Here is a 14756-nt window from a genome sequence, read left to right on the forward strand (position 1 = left end):
GGTGTAAAAAGTTTCCTTTTTTCTAAATAGGTTTTGGTGTGGTAAAAATTCAAGCTACCACATACCAGAATCTGCTCCTATACAGGTATAAACACATTTTGCAAATGTCTTGGGCATCAGATTATTGTGTCAAATAGAATGGTACCTCACAATGTCTTGGGTACCTTGTGAATTTTGAAAAACCTGGGACATTAGACATTGTGAGGTATTCATGACCGGAACTGGGACACTTCTTGGTTTTCAGATTTACCCAAGAGTTTCTAAACTAATACAACAGTAATTAATGGAAACATTTAAAAAAATATTTCATTTTTTACAGCAGCCTGTTATTTGGGAAAGGCTAGACCCTGTTTTAGATAGTTCCTCTGAATGAACAGTTTTATAGACTGAATGCTCCTAGACTCAGTTTTGCTTCTGAGGAACAAATGGCAATCATAGACAGGCTACTTATAATCATACATGATATGCTGATTAGCTATTTAAGGTGAAATCCAACAGTGTCTGTCCACCAGTGAATCAGATATTGTTGGTGGAATAGATTTCCCCTCCCCTCTCTGCATCCCCTCCACATCTCCAAAATCTCTTCAGGAACATTGTGGGAGCCTCTGAAGTCACATGGGGGAAGAGAAATTCTGTTGCATGAGAGAAGATGCACTCATGCAACTTTGGATGTCGGCCTTAGTATGCAAGGATGCTGCCACTATTATCTAAACTTTAGAAGCTACAGCTGATGCAGAACACCTCCACTCTTGCTTGTTAAGCTAGAGCAGGGTATACTGCATATATTTCCTCTCAGTTGCATTAACTTATAGTTTTTTCCTAGATTTGAAGTTCTAGCTATTATCTGTCAAGCCCTACATGGCCTAGAACCAGTATATTTTAGGAATATCTCTTATATGAACTTCTCCACTAAATGATAACTTCCATCAAGACCATATTTCAGATATGACTTCCATGGAAACCAGAATCATGGCTATAGAACAGCCTTTTGTTTGTGCTGGTGCCACAGCATTGGATCTTTCTCCCCCAAGGAAGTCACTAGTCATTACTTCATAGTTTTAGATACCATGTGAAAGTACTATTATTCTAAAAGGCTTTTTAGCTCCTTGAAATTGACAAGAATTGTTTTGCTCCTGTTTTATGTTAACATTAGCATAACATTAAATGGTATGTTTTTATTTATTTATTAAAACATTTGTATCCTGCCCTATATCATTGGGATCTCAGGACAGCATACAGATAAAATCAATTCAACCAACATGAAACAGTAATTTGCACAGCTAAAAACATATTAAACCATTAGCAAGCTAATACCAGTAAAAGATTTAAAAACTGTAAAAACCAATTAAAACTATGTGCAACTTTAGGCAAATTTAGCCAAAGTCTTTGATAAAAGGCCATATTTTACTTGGTGCTGAAACAAAGTCAGCATATGCGGCAGTCGGGCCACCAGGAGGAGGGCATTCAACAATCGGGGTGGTACCAAACGACATATGGTGTTGTAAATGAGTTCAGAAGTGGTCCTGAAATTTCAAAAGCGAATAAAAATGCAATTAAGTTATTTCCAACAAATGTTAGACATGAAATTATTGTTTGGTTTGGATGCACTTAATATTGGGAGATGCAAAAGTCTTAGTTTAAAAGATTGGAAAATAAAATGAATGTTGTGTTGCTTACCAAACATAGACATCATTTTACGTGGAGGCCAGATTGGCTTCAATGAGCCACTGAGCCTTCTGTTATCGCTTGGAACTTTCAAATGACCTCCTGGGGTAGGCCCATGTGGCATTGTCTCAACCTTCACACAGCGCATAGTTAAACTATGGAATTTTCTACAAGACATGGTGATGGCCACCAGTTTGGATGACTTTAAAAGGGGGTTAGTTACCTCCAATTTCAGAGGCAGTTATGTCTATCTATACCTGGCGCTCAGGAACATGGGCAGGAAGTTGCACTCATGTCCTGTTTGTGGGTTTTCTGTGGAAAACTGGTTGGCCACTGTGTGAACAGAATGTGGGACTAGATTGGACCCTTCATCTGATCCAGCATGGCTCTTCTTAAATTGAAGAAGAATGTTAACATATTCTGAAAGTACAATAGTATGTAAGTCCAATACGTGCTTCACACATATCACTTGCCATATTTACTGATTTTGCTATTATTACTTTTTACAATTTATACTGAAAGGCAGAAAAAATATTTTAAATAAATATGCATACCATACTTGTACCTTTATTTATCATGTATGGGTATGAGGATCCAGAACCATTTTAACAAATATTGGGTTGAATCCAGGATCTGCCTGCTGTGGATGTAAGGCCTCTCTCTGCTCATGAAAGATGCCTCCACTCAATTTTCCAAGATCCCCCCCCCCCCCCTGCACTGCAGGGAGGGTAACTGCTTCAGCCAGCCCAGTTGCACATGCCTAAATCTGGATTCAACCCATTAAGTGCAGAACACTAATTACACTTCCTATATAATTTAATGCACCAAACAAGTTCAAACGATGCCTCTAATAACTAGGATGGAACATGTGGCAACTTTATAAGCAAGCTAGTTTTAATATGTTAGTCAACAATGCTGCACAGAGCAACTGAACCAATTCTCAGCAGCTTAGAAACGTAAAACCATTGCACAGAAGATAGTGAGGAAACTTAATTGAACGCTGCAAATCTCTTCAAGTTACTCAAAACAGCACTTTGCTAGCTGAGTTCTCCTTCTCTTCACCCCTTTTCTTTTCTAGAACCAGCAATGAAAATCTGAAGTACTAAGGGTGCAATCCTATGCATATTTAGATAGAAAAAGTCCTGCAACTCCCAGCATTCCCCATCCAGCCACGCACCCTAAATAGATATCGCTGATTTAACTTGGATCAGCTGATGATGGTATTGGATACAATGCACACCAACAGATGTTAGAATGACCAACAGAAATATTAGCTTTGAATTTTATATTCTCCAAGAACATGACATTCAGTAACTTTTTTTGTATAGGAGCCACTGTGGTGCACTGCTAGATTTTTATGTGAAACACTTCCACATCTATCTTCTGATCAATGCCGTTGAATTCCCATTAAGTGCCATTTCACACATTACATGACAGCAAACCAAGATTTACCTCTGAGGGACAATTCAACAGGTAACTTCATCCAATCCCAGCTGGCTGATGAGAGTACATATATATAATACATTTATTAGCCTTTAAAGTGCCACAATACTCTTCACTGGTTTTCTGCAACAGTCTACGGAAATATCTGGGAATATGATACCTGTGTTTCCAACCATGTGTATGTTAAGACTACTTCACATATTTTTAAATGTACACCTAAAAGGCATCAAGCATGAAATCACTCAAACTGTCATTTCTATGTGACCACTCCAGAATCTATTTTAGATATGGAGCAGTATATAAATATTGTAAACAATCATCATCATCATCTCCACAGCCAGCCCCAAAGTATTACAGATTTCCAACATTGCAATTATTTAAATATGGAAATATTAAAACCCATCCTGAACCATGAAATTTGGAGCAAGGGGAGGTGTCTATAAACGTTAAAACATGCAGTTAACCAAGTTTAACAATGCAGAGATGCAGCCTAGTTCACACTACGGAAATGTAATAGAAAAGCCTTACCTCCATTGATTGGCAAAGGTGCCAGAAGAAGGCCTTTAACAGCTATTTTGGGAGAATCCTGCCCATAGCGTCCACGCTCAAGTATTAGCAAAGTAGGTGCTGATCGATCAGGATTCAGTACTGTCACATTTATGAGCGCTGTATAATATGCTTGGTTAGTATTATCTGCACTAGCTAGGAGAGCATAACAGTTAAACAGGACCAAAATGGGCACAGAGGATAAATAGTTCCAATAAGGCAAAACCCGTTTTAGGAACATTTTCAGCCCTAAAAATTATTATCTTCAAAAATTCTCCTGAATAAAATATTTATGCTTATCGTGTGCATAAATGCATGTTATTCCATACAAGTGTCAAAATGGATTATAATCACATGAAGAGGCAATTCAGAAATTCTAAATGCTTGGCCCTTTCCATCCATTCATCCGCTTAAGCCTTCTGAGGAAGCTTAAGATGATATTGGCGGCGGCGGGGTGGGGAGATACTCTCAATTTAAAAACGTGGAAACAAATCAGAGCGAAGAAGCCGATATATTCTAAGCAATACTGGTGGAAGACACACGACGGACAAGAGCTTCTTTAAAGCGGGGTTTGGGGGGGGGGGGTCACACTCGTATCCAAATGCTGTAAGCAAAAGATGAAGCTCAAGAGGCCAAGCCGCCCCTCACTACAGATTTCCGAAGGGGCGCTGCTTTGGGGCCTGCCTCTCCTGCGGCTTCCTCTGAATTTCAGCCAGGGAGTCGACGGAAGAAGAAAGCAAAGAAGCGCAGCTGGTGGCGCCGGCCACTCTGGAGGCGCTTTATTTCTCCGGGGTCGGCCAAAAAAGGAAGGAGCCCCCGACAGTCCAACCGGAGAAGAATACTGAGGGAAGCAAGAGGGTAGTTATTCAGCGTCGTCGCTGTGCTCGGAGCACACCAGAAGGGAGCCAAACGCCAACGCCGCCGTCTCCTCCAGGGCTGGTGGTGCTGCTGCGACTCGGCCCGGAGGCTTCGCAGCCGGCGGTCACCCTCAGGCTTGTTGTTGGGTCCCGACGCGAAGCCCAACTTCGGACGCAGCCTCGACAGATCCTCCTCCCCAGGCGAGCGATTGCGGCGGGAGCTCCATGGAGGCTGCTCGGCTCCGACCGCTTCGTGGCCCCTCTAAGCCCGGCCACGCGCTCAAAAGCTAAAGGGGAACTCGCAGCGCCCGCGGCCCCACCCACCGAGCAACCGCCAGCCTTTGCCTTCCTTTCCTCACAATTAGAACAACGGCAGCCGCCAGCGCCCGAGCGGAATCCGATGGCGGAACCACCAACTGCAACCTGCCGGCTAGGTTCTCGCGCAGAGTGCGCAGGCGCACTGCGCCAACACAATGCTGGCCCTCCCTCACCGCCACGAGGAGGTGGGCGGGAACTCCAGAGAAAAGTCACACCCACTCCTACCTAAGAGACGAGAAGGGGCGTGTCTAAGAGTCCGGAAGGCTGAGGCAGCCGGCCAGCCATGACCCCTGCGAGGCGTGGCTAGTTAAAAATAGTTGGCTTATGCGGGGTTTGGAAAGAAAGGCGGCGATGGGGATTTTCGTGCGCTTAACAGCAAAGTGGGGAAAGGCAGCCGGCACGAAGGCTGCGAATTCTGCGTTTCTGCTTTACAATTTCGGATCAAACGTAACCCAATCCCGCCCCACGAGGGAGGATTGACGGGTGCTCCCCCAGCACCATCTCTGACACCATCCCCCTTCCCCAACGTTGCCAGCCAATCGAAATGGCGGATAATTCCTTCTGAACCAATGTGATGAGGTCCTCCTCTGAGAGTGGAAGCGCCGTCTGTCTGTCACTTCTTCCCCTCAGCCAAATAATTTCACTCAGTCGGTTTACCTCATCCATTATTACATTTCTAGTCAGTCCTCTCTAAAATCCCTCAGATTATTACATTGTACCTTTCACAGATTTATATATTTCGCTGTGAAATAAAAAAAACCCCGTTCTTTCTATTATTTATGGGAGAATTATCTAGTTAACTTCTCTTTCAGCTAGAAATCACCTCATAATTTCCAGAGAACAGTTATCTCGTGTTGGTGATGTTCACATACTTGGTCCACAGATAATGTATATTGTAAACACCTGTTTGGCATCTTTTTAATAGGCGGAAACCACATATGTCGAGTGCTCTGATGATTATGTTCCTGCATCATCATTATTTTTAGGGGTATTCTGTGTAATGATGCAAACTTTTTCTTATTGCTACTATTATTTTACTTTTACTATATTAGCCATCACCCTCATGAGAAAGACAGGCCACATAGCAGATTCATGGAAGGGATGTTTCTCCATGTTAGCATTTTTACCTTCAGACAGGTCCTGAACGTTCATCTATTTCCTGATGTGTAATTCCACTGTTCTGTTCCATTGTTTTTGTAACTTTTAAAAATGTATTTATTATCCTATATTGCATGTGATATGGCTTAAGAGATCTTAGAATATTGAGCAGCAATGCAAATAGTTTTAAATAAAATGAATAAAGTGCTTTTAGTTTTGTCTTTGTGCACTTGGAGGGAAGAGCCTAGATGTATCACCAACTGATCTACACCAAGCAGGATATAACACTTTGAAAATGGTTTGAAAACAGTATATGTAATGTGTCCTGAGCCTGAACAGTTGTTTAAACCATTATAAACTTTTATAAAGTAGTAGTGTAGATCCTAGACTTCCCCATAAGCACAAACATGCACATCCCTAATTATATTATACTTTTGTCTGAATTTTAACTATGCTCGTTGGGAGACAATCTTGATTGGAAAGTGAGATAAATTCATACCCATGCAATGCTATGTATTTTGTTTAGAAGGAACTTTCAATGTATGCAGATACCTAGGGAAAGAACCCATTGAAATTTTCTTCTGAGTAAGTATGTATAGGATTGTGCTGGAACTTATTTTAACACATAAATCACATAACTATTACAGCATGTATAACAAACGAGCTGTTCCTTTTCTTGTGGTTATTAGTTATCTTTGTAATTATCAGAGCATGGAACATCCCTAACCCTACAATCATGAATACACCAGAATCATGGGGTTAATTGTTTTTCATCTACAGGTGTACACTTTTTAATGATGATACTAAAGACTAATCACCATCCCAGAAAAAGTCATTCACAAACCAAGATTTCAGGAACAGAAGTGTATGTGTGGGTGGTGGCATCATTTGAAAGATCTATCTATGTATTTCCCTAGTAGCACAGCTTTTGTTGGAGTGAAATCACCCTGCTTCATAGCATTCTGTTTCATGTCCTGCAAGCTAGGCCCTTCCTAGATGAACTGGTAACACAATTCACAACTTTTAAGTGTTTGGCAGTACTGAACCTAATGGTAGAGTAAATGCTTTGCATGCAAAAAGTCCCAGGTTCAATCCCTAGCATCTCCAGTGGAGCCAAGAGAGATTCCTGCCTAAAACACTGGAGAACCTCTACCAGACAGCCTAGACAATGGACCAAAGGTTTGATTTAGTGTAAGTCAGTTTCCTATGTGGGGCTAAGGGCAAAATCCTATGGATATTTAGATAGAAAAAATGTCCTACAACTCCCAGCATTCTCTAAATATGCATAGGATTGCTCCCTGAATCAATTTACAATGATACTATGTCTGCTTAACTGGACTGTGGATTAAGCTATGAATCAGTTAAACCATAAAGAACCTAGCCTGTAGGATGAAAAGTGGATGGGATGTGAATAGTGCTATAGCGCTATCAGCATGCTTTTCCATATGAGAGTGAGATAGGTCAACCCATATATTTGCAGCACAGTCAGACATGGATGCACTAAAAGAAAAAATCAGAAGGATGTGGAAAAGTCCACAAATTGGGCTGGAAAAAACTTTGATCTGATACAGTATGCGGCCATTGACATACTCAATTTCTTTAACAAAAGAATAAACCAAGCACTGCTGCCAACATTCTTTGATAGAAGCTTACCTAATGCTTCTGAACTGTATCTGAGGATCTAAGACTAGAGTCTCCAAGTGGTGAACATGGACACCACACTTGGCACCTGCCATGTTCCCTGCTCTGCATAGCTAATTTTAATTTTAAAAAATTAACTGGGAAGCTGGCACGCTGCAAAATGAAATGCTGATCTCTAGCACCATTTTTAATTTCAAGAATGCCCACATGGGCCCTAGAGACATTCTTAGAAAATGAAAATGGTGAGTGGCTGCAGCCCAGACACCCAGAAAAAAATAAAAATGTAATTTGGGATGGTAAATTGGTGTTACATTGGCCATCTTCCAGTCCTCTGGTACAGAGGCTGAGCTTAGGGACATATTGCATATTTTTGTGAGGAGGTCCGCAATTTCATATTTGAGTTTTTTGAGAACTCTAGGATGGATACTATCTGGGCCTGGTGATTTATTTGCTTTCAGTTTGTCAATAAGGTTGAGAACTTCATCTTTTGTCACCACTATTTGCCTCAGTTCCTCAGACTCCCTTCCTGAAAACATCAGTTCAGGTAGTTTGGGATGGTAAAGAGTATCCGAAGGGGCTAGAGGGATGCAGAGCAAGGAGGGGTGTTTTGCCTGTGACGTTATTTGTGTTTTGGCGTTCAGCCCCCACCTCTGCTTTGTACTTACTTTCTTGGGCAAGTTGTTTTTCTTTTTGTCTCAACAGTTTGCCTTCTATGAAATGGGTGTTGTGTGAGCAGCCATGCCCACTATGGCAGCCATTTCGTGAATGGGCAAGTCTCCCCACCAGCCATGGCAGTCATTTTTTTTGAGTGCCCATAATACTTTTGCAAAATTCTAAATGTGCCCACTAACCCATAAAGGTTGGGGACTCCTATCTAAGATAACCATTTATGACACTAAATAATAGGTTTTTGTCAACCATATGAATAAATAGTTGGCTCAGATAACTGTTTGTTTTGTAATTTGGGGGCTCATGCATCAGGACCAACATGGAGGTCTTTTTTTTCAAATGAAAGCCCTTGTTTGATACCAAGAAAATAAATTCACGTAAAGGAGGAGACAGAGTTAGGGAAGTGAATAATGGCTAATTTAAAGCTCTTTATATTTTTTAAGTTGCACAGCAAGAATCAGAGTACTATACTGAATATAGTAGATATTTTGACTAGGAAACTAAGCTTCTAATCTCTGCTCAGCCATGATGCTCATTGGGTGGTCTTCAGCAAATCACTATATTTCAGCTTAAATTAACTCACAGAGTTGTTGTGAATCAATCACATTAACCAATGTTTGTTCTGAGTTCCTTAGAGGAAGTGTTGGATACACACGAATAATACCACCATATGTACCATATGTGTGAGGAGCCGTCAGGGTTCGCAGTACAATCCCTCAAGTTTCCTGGGTTGCCCAGCAACAGTAGCCAGTGACAGGTAGGGCTAGATAAAAGGAAGGAAATGGAATCAGGATAAGGGCTCTTCTGAGGGAGAAGGAGGGGGTGAGTCAGAAGCACAGGATGAGAGTCAGAATGCTGGAAGAGCAAGGGGAGAAGAAAGACAAAGCAGGAGCAAAAAAGCTCAGAAGTTGGGGCTAGAAAGACAAGGAATAAAAACTAGAAGGTACAAAAGGAGGTAGCAGTAAGGGAAAGGGACCAGTGAATGGATTACAAGGTCAAGGAGTTGAATCAGAGGACTGGCTGCTAAGCACAGTAAAACAGACAGGAAAGTATAAGACCAGGAGGACAAGTAAACACTTTCCCACCTCCACAGCAAACTTGGTACAGGATCACCTTGGCCCCACAGCTATTTACCTACATCTTGCACCACTGCGTTGCCATTTATCCTGCAGCTACTTAGCTGTGTTACAGTGTTGACATCCATCCTGGTCCTGCAATTACTTACCTGATCTGTGGGCATTCTTTCTGATTCTACAGATATTTAGCTATATCACCCCATAAACATTCATCCTGATCCTGCAATTACTCAATAGTACTGCTTTAGTGATATTCTATCTTATCCTGCAGCTATTTACTTTGAACCCTAAGAAGGGATTCTGCAACTACTAACTTGAATGATCCTGTGCTGTAATAAGGATTAATAAATCTAGGGCTATGTATTTACATTGTCATGTAGTTCCTTCTGGTACAAAACAAGGGAAGTGACATGTCCCTGCTGACAGAAGAGCCACTCCCTGTGACACAGTGGTAAAACTGTTGTCATTTTGTTTAGACATAATGTGAACATCGTAGCCCCGTGAACCTATCTGAGCCTTGAGATCTGCATCTGAGATTCTGTTCTTGGCCCTTCCATTAACTAAGATCTGGTTGGTGGGGATTAGAAACAGGAACATCTCACGGGTAATTCTGTGACTATGGAACTTGCTATTCAGGCCAGGGAGATTCACCAAGTTCCCAGTCTCAAGTTCTGAAGATACCATATTTCTTCGATTCTAAGACGCACTTCCCCCCCATATAAACATCTCTAAAAATGGGGTGCGTCTTAGAATCGCAGTTGCGTTTATTAGAATCAAAGCTTTTTTTCTATTGGTGGTACTGAAATTAGTGTGTGTCTTACAATCGATGGCGTCTTAGAATCGAAGAAATACGGCATTCCTATTTTGGTGGTCCAAGTTCCCAGTCTCGTGGTCTGAAGATATTCCTATTTTGGAAGGCCTTTTAAATGTCTTGTTTTATTGGATTCCTATTTTAAATGTCTTTTTCATTGTATTTGCTATATTGAATTGTTTTAGTTGTATTTATACCAGTTTAATATTGTAAGCTGCATTGTAGAGGCTCTTTGCTTTGAAAAAGCAGGATATAAGAAGCCAAATAAATAACAATCAATAAAATTAAAATGCATGAAACCACTCTAAATCATAATTTCTGTTCTTATAAATTAATACCTCAGAAACAATCCAAAAGCAAACTCAAAAGCAAACAACTTTCCAATTTTTCTCATGGAAAAACAACTGACATAAATATGACAGCTTAAATACACCTTTTGAGTGTTTGTTGAAGAATATATCTGAGTTTTGGAGCAAATAATTGCCTGGCCATTCTGCAGAAATATATTCTTCCTAGTTAGCAAGAGTGATTGCAGCAATGGGAGGCCCCACATTGTCAGCAAAGATTAGTATTAAATAACTTGGTGAAATGCATCCTTTTAGAGCAGCTGATATAGCTGTTATGATATACTAGATCACCAGTGTGAGAAATCTAGAAGAAAGTGTGCTGGCTGGTTTCATTTTCCTTTAACAAAGCCCAAATTTCTCTCCTTATATGTGGCTTTCAACAAATGCAACGTGCATTGTGTGTGCTTGTGAGAGCAGGCTTTGACCTGCGGAGCCCACCAAAGGCAGGTAACTTGTGAATCTGTAAAATCCTCAGAGATGTCGTTTATGAAAAGCTCTATAGAAATGTCAATACAATACAGGAAATGTTTTTGAAGCAGTAGCTGAATGTTCTGCTTTTACATCACATTTCCCCCCTCTCCTGCTTGGGAAACGCTGGGTGATGAACCACAATGATTCTACTAATGGCCTCTAAGCATTTTGCAAAACTCTTCATCTTCTACCCAAGGGACTATGCGGCAACAAAATGACAAATGTACACATTTCACTAGTGTCCTTCACAGGAAATATTTACCGCTGTGTCTCTCCATGCCTGGAATAGGGACAGGAGTTTACTTATACAGGCAGATGGCTTTGCAATGTTTAAGACAAATGTATTCCACAGCCTTACTAATTCACAGGAAAGCTCATCCAACCCTCTTATATTGGCCTTTACTTGAAGATACAAGAGAAGAGTATAGAACAATAATACAGTGCTCTACGTTCTACAGTCACTGATGGCCAGTGTATGTGTTATCTCTAAGGTTCATCTGGGGGACTGTCCATGCTCCAGCTGTAATGTCTAGCAGGGCTTGTCAGGTCAATTCTTCAGATTGCATGGAAGGTTTCCCCATCAGGAATAAGCTGCCTTATACTAGATCAAACTATTTGTCCATCTAGCCCTGGGATGGTCCATCTGTGGCCCTCCAGATAGCAACTGCCATTCATCCTTGACCATTGGTCATGCCAGCTGGAACTGATGGGATCTGGAGTCCAAAAACATCTGGACAGTGACAAGTAGACCATCTCTGATCTAATCCATTTGTCTACTCAGACTGCCAATAGTTCTCCAAGCTCTCAGGCAAAGTTAGTTGATCCACCCCTGTTAGTTGATCCACCCCAAATTTAGATATGCCAGGGATTGAACCTAGGACTCTCCGCATTCAAAGCATGTGTTCTAACACTACACTATGGTACCTTCCCTAAACTGTTCCAGATGTTAGAAGATGGAGATGGTGGAAAGGCATTAACCAGGCATATCTAGAGTACTTTGATATCTGGAGCCAGCTCTGTTCATAACACCGTTTGATTCCTCTGTTCTATTATTTATTTATTTATTTACTATTTATGGTAAGGCACCCATAATGACTGCTGCAAAAGTATAGGTGCTGCCTCTTCTATTGAGATATGTAGCATTACAAATAAATAAGTACATAAATAAGTACCCTGTTTTAATAGTTTTACTGCTTTTAAATTATATATTGTTTTAACTTGGTTTATGGTTTGTTTTTAGCTTTGTATTTTTACTGTTTTTATACTATATGCTGTTATCGGTACACCACCCTGAGATCTTATTGAAATAGGGTGGGATAGAAATGTTTTAAATAAATAAATAAAATAAAATCTCTTCAGGCATTCTTTTCTGACTTTGCACTACCTTAACACTGACTGTGTCAACATATATGAGTTGCAAAACTACAGCCCAGATGGGAAAATAACACGTAGTCTATATGCCTCAGACACCAGTAATAAATGCCATTATGCAGAAAATGCCTTCTTGCTCCTCCAGAGTTGCTTAGAATTGTTCATGTGAATATACTGCTGAAGAGAAATTTCACAGTTGTTCCACAGTGAATAATATCTCCTGATCGAATGCAGGTTTATTGACAGCTCAGCTGTACAGTAAACTCACACCATATCAATAGAGTTGACAGTACTCACTTTTCTGCAATAGTGAGTGAAAAGCAAAGAGTAAAAGATTTGGGAAGCATGTCACTTTCTAAATATGTAAACAAACATCCATGATAGCAACTTGTATCCTGGATATAAGCAGTAATACTAGAGCTAAAATCAGCTCCTCAAAAACAGTCTGCCTATCTCTATATGCAAATTCCTCCATATGCAGAATTTATTAAATCTATCTATAATATGTACAACAGAGGCAAACATACAGTCTAAATATCTAGAGGATGTAATGAAGATCACAATAGTTCATATTAGAGATTTTTCACTGTATTTGGCTCACTAGGATATTCTGCTGGATTAGACCTAATGTTTTACCGTTTTTGGAAGGTGCAGTTGTTTCATGCATACTTCATTGAGCCATGGGATGTTGCAGGGCAATATTTACAGGGCAGAGATGTATGATCAGAGCTGGCATTATAGGTAGGCATGGTTGGGCACCTGCCAAAGGCCCACAACCAGCAGGGGCCCACTGACAAAGATGCCCCTGGATTTGTTCCTCCTCTTCACCCTTGCAACCTGCATGTTCACCTGCCTCTCATTCTGGCCCAGACAAGGGTGGTGGTGAGAAGGAGGAGCCTTAGATGCCACCGCCTGCTTGCTCAGTGGATCTTTGCCTGTCAATCAAGCAGGTGGTAACAATGATGAGACAGAGGATGGGGAGCCATAATGGTTGGTGGCAATGATGGTGAGAAGGTAGATGCACTGGGGGGACAGGACTATAGAAGATGTCTTACCCAAAGGTCCTCAGAAACCTTGAGTCGGCACTGCTTATTTACAACTGGACAAGTTCAACGAGCAGCAAGTGCATGGATGCACACCTGCATGCATGCAATACTAGCCCTAAGAAGACATTATCAGCCCAGCAGCACATAATCCTAATAGAGGTCTTTTAGCAATTTAGAAAGTTCTGAACTCGATGATGATGATGATGATATAAATTAAAAAACAATTTGCTGCCATTTCATGACATCCAAAATCATCTCCCTGAGGCAGATTGGTCTAATGGTAAGGGTTAATTATATCACTTTAATTGACTAATAGAATAATACGTCCTTAGTCAGGAAATAAACACACAAATCAGTGGCAGAACCATTGACAGAACAGAAGAAGCTGACTACTGACTCCTTCCACCCTTTAATTAAAGAACCAATAGCTTAATTAAAGAGTGGAAGGGGTCTATAGTTTAATTCTTAGTCCCCTCACTCTCTATTATTTACCTTTAGCCCCTCCTTCATTCTAGAGAAGGAAGGCAGACTCCAATCTCTTGGATCTAGTTTCTTCTGTGATGCCTTATTCCACCTGCCTTCTCCTTTTCCCCATGTACAGCTATTATTTCCATTAAGACCTTGTCATCCACGAATCTATCTGTGGGGCATTTATACTTAATCATCTTTTCCTGAGACTGCATGAGCTCATATTCTCAGTGCCTCATCCTTCGTATCATTTTCACTGGTGGGACGTGAGTGCACCCAAATGCCCCGATATCAGGAAGTTAGAAGATTTGGCACAAGTAAAAATGACTGTGCAATATTATTAGAAACATTATAATCCCTTCACTCTTTTTAGCGATCTGCTCAATGGACAAATATTGATCGTGAGCCAGAGACCTTCTTTCTTGAAGCAAAGGATGAGGAAGAAATGAGATCTATAGTATTATAAACTTGGTTCATATATGTCCAAGCTGAGAACACATTAAATGCAAAAGAAGAAAACAGCTGCCTTTAGTTCCTGCCTGATCCTGAGCCATGGGTACCTCAAATATTTTCCAATCACTGAAAATCTAAAATAGCTTTACAAATTCTCTTTGACTCACAAAACCCCATATCTGACGCTTGCTGATCATTAATAGTATGCTGTACCCGAGAAGCACCTTGGTGTAGCTGCTAAACAGATGGTTAGAACTGCCTACTTTGATACCACTGCTTACTTGTTGGAAGGAGTAATGTGGGGGGGAGGCGTGTTTGAGTTCTCCCACCTCAGCCTGGTGACCAATGCAATGAAAGCTGCAGTACAACAGGTACAGCAATAAGAATACTGTATGCAACCCTGAGTATTAGATGGCGGGATTCAACAACAGGTTTCACATTACCTTTTTGCATGTGCAAAAGACCCAGGTCAGAAG

General features: G+C 40.9%; 1 protein-coding gene across 2 annotated transcripts in view; it reads right to left on the reverse strand.

The window, feature by feature from the left end:
- The window catches only part of RNF130 (ring finger protein 130), a 61766-nt gene extending 57201 nt beyond the window's left edge, over window positions 1–4565 (reverse strand). Inside the window, exon 1 of one of the 2 annotated variants that reach the window (XM_063120849.1) lies at window positions 3637–4565. In XM_063120849.1, the coding sequence (XP_062976919.1) occupies window positions 3637–3895 (259 nt within the window). In that variant the 5' untranslated portion in view covers window positions 3896–4565. The remainder of the gene's footprint in view (window positions 1–3636) is intronic. The other variant, XM_063120848.1, reaches the window with a different exon arrangement.
- Between the last annotated feature and the right edge of the window lie 10191 nt (window positions 4566–14756).

This window comes from Elgaria multicarinata, chromosome 3, assembly GCF_023053635.1.
Source record: "Elgaria multicarinata webbii isolate HBS135686 ecotype San Diego chromosome 3, rElgMul1.1.pri, whole genome shotgun sequence".
Lineage (NCBI taxonomy): Eukaryota > Metazoa > Chordata > Lepidosauria > Squamata > Anguidae > Elgaria > Elgaria multicarinata.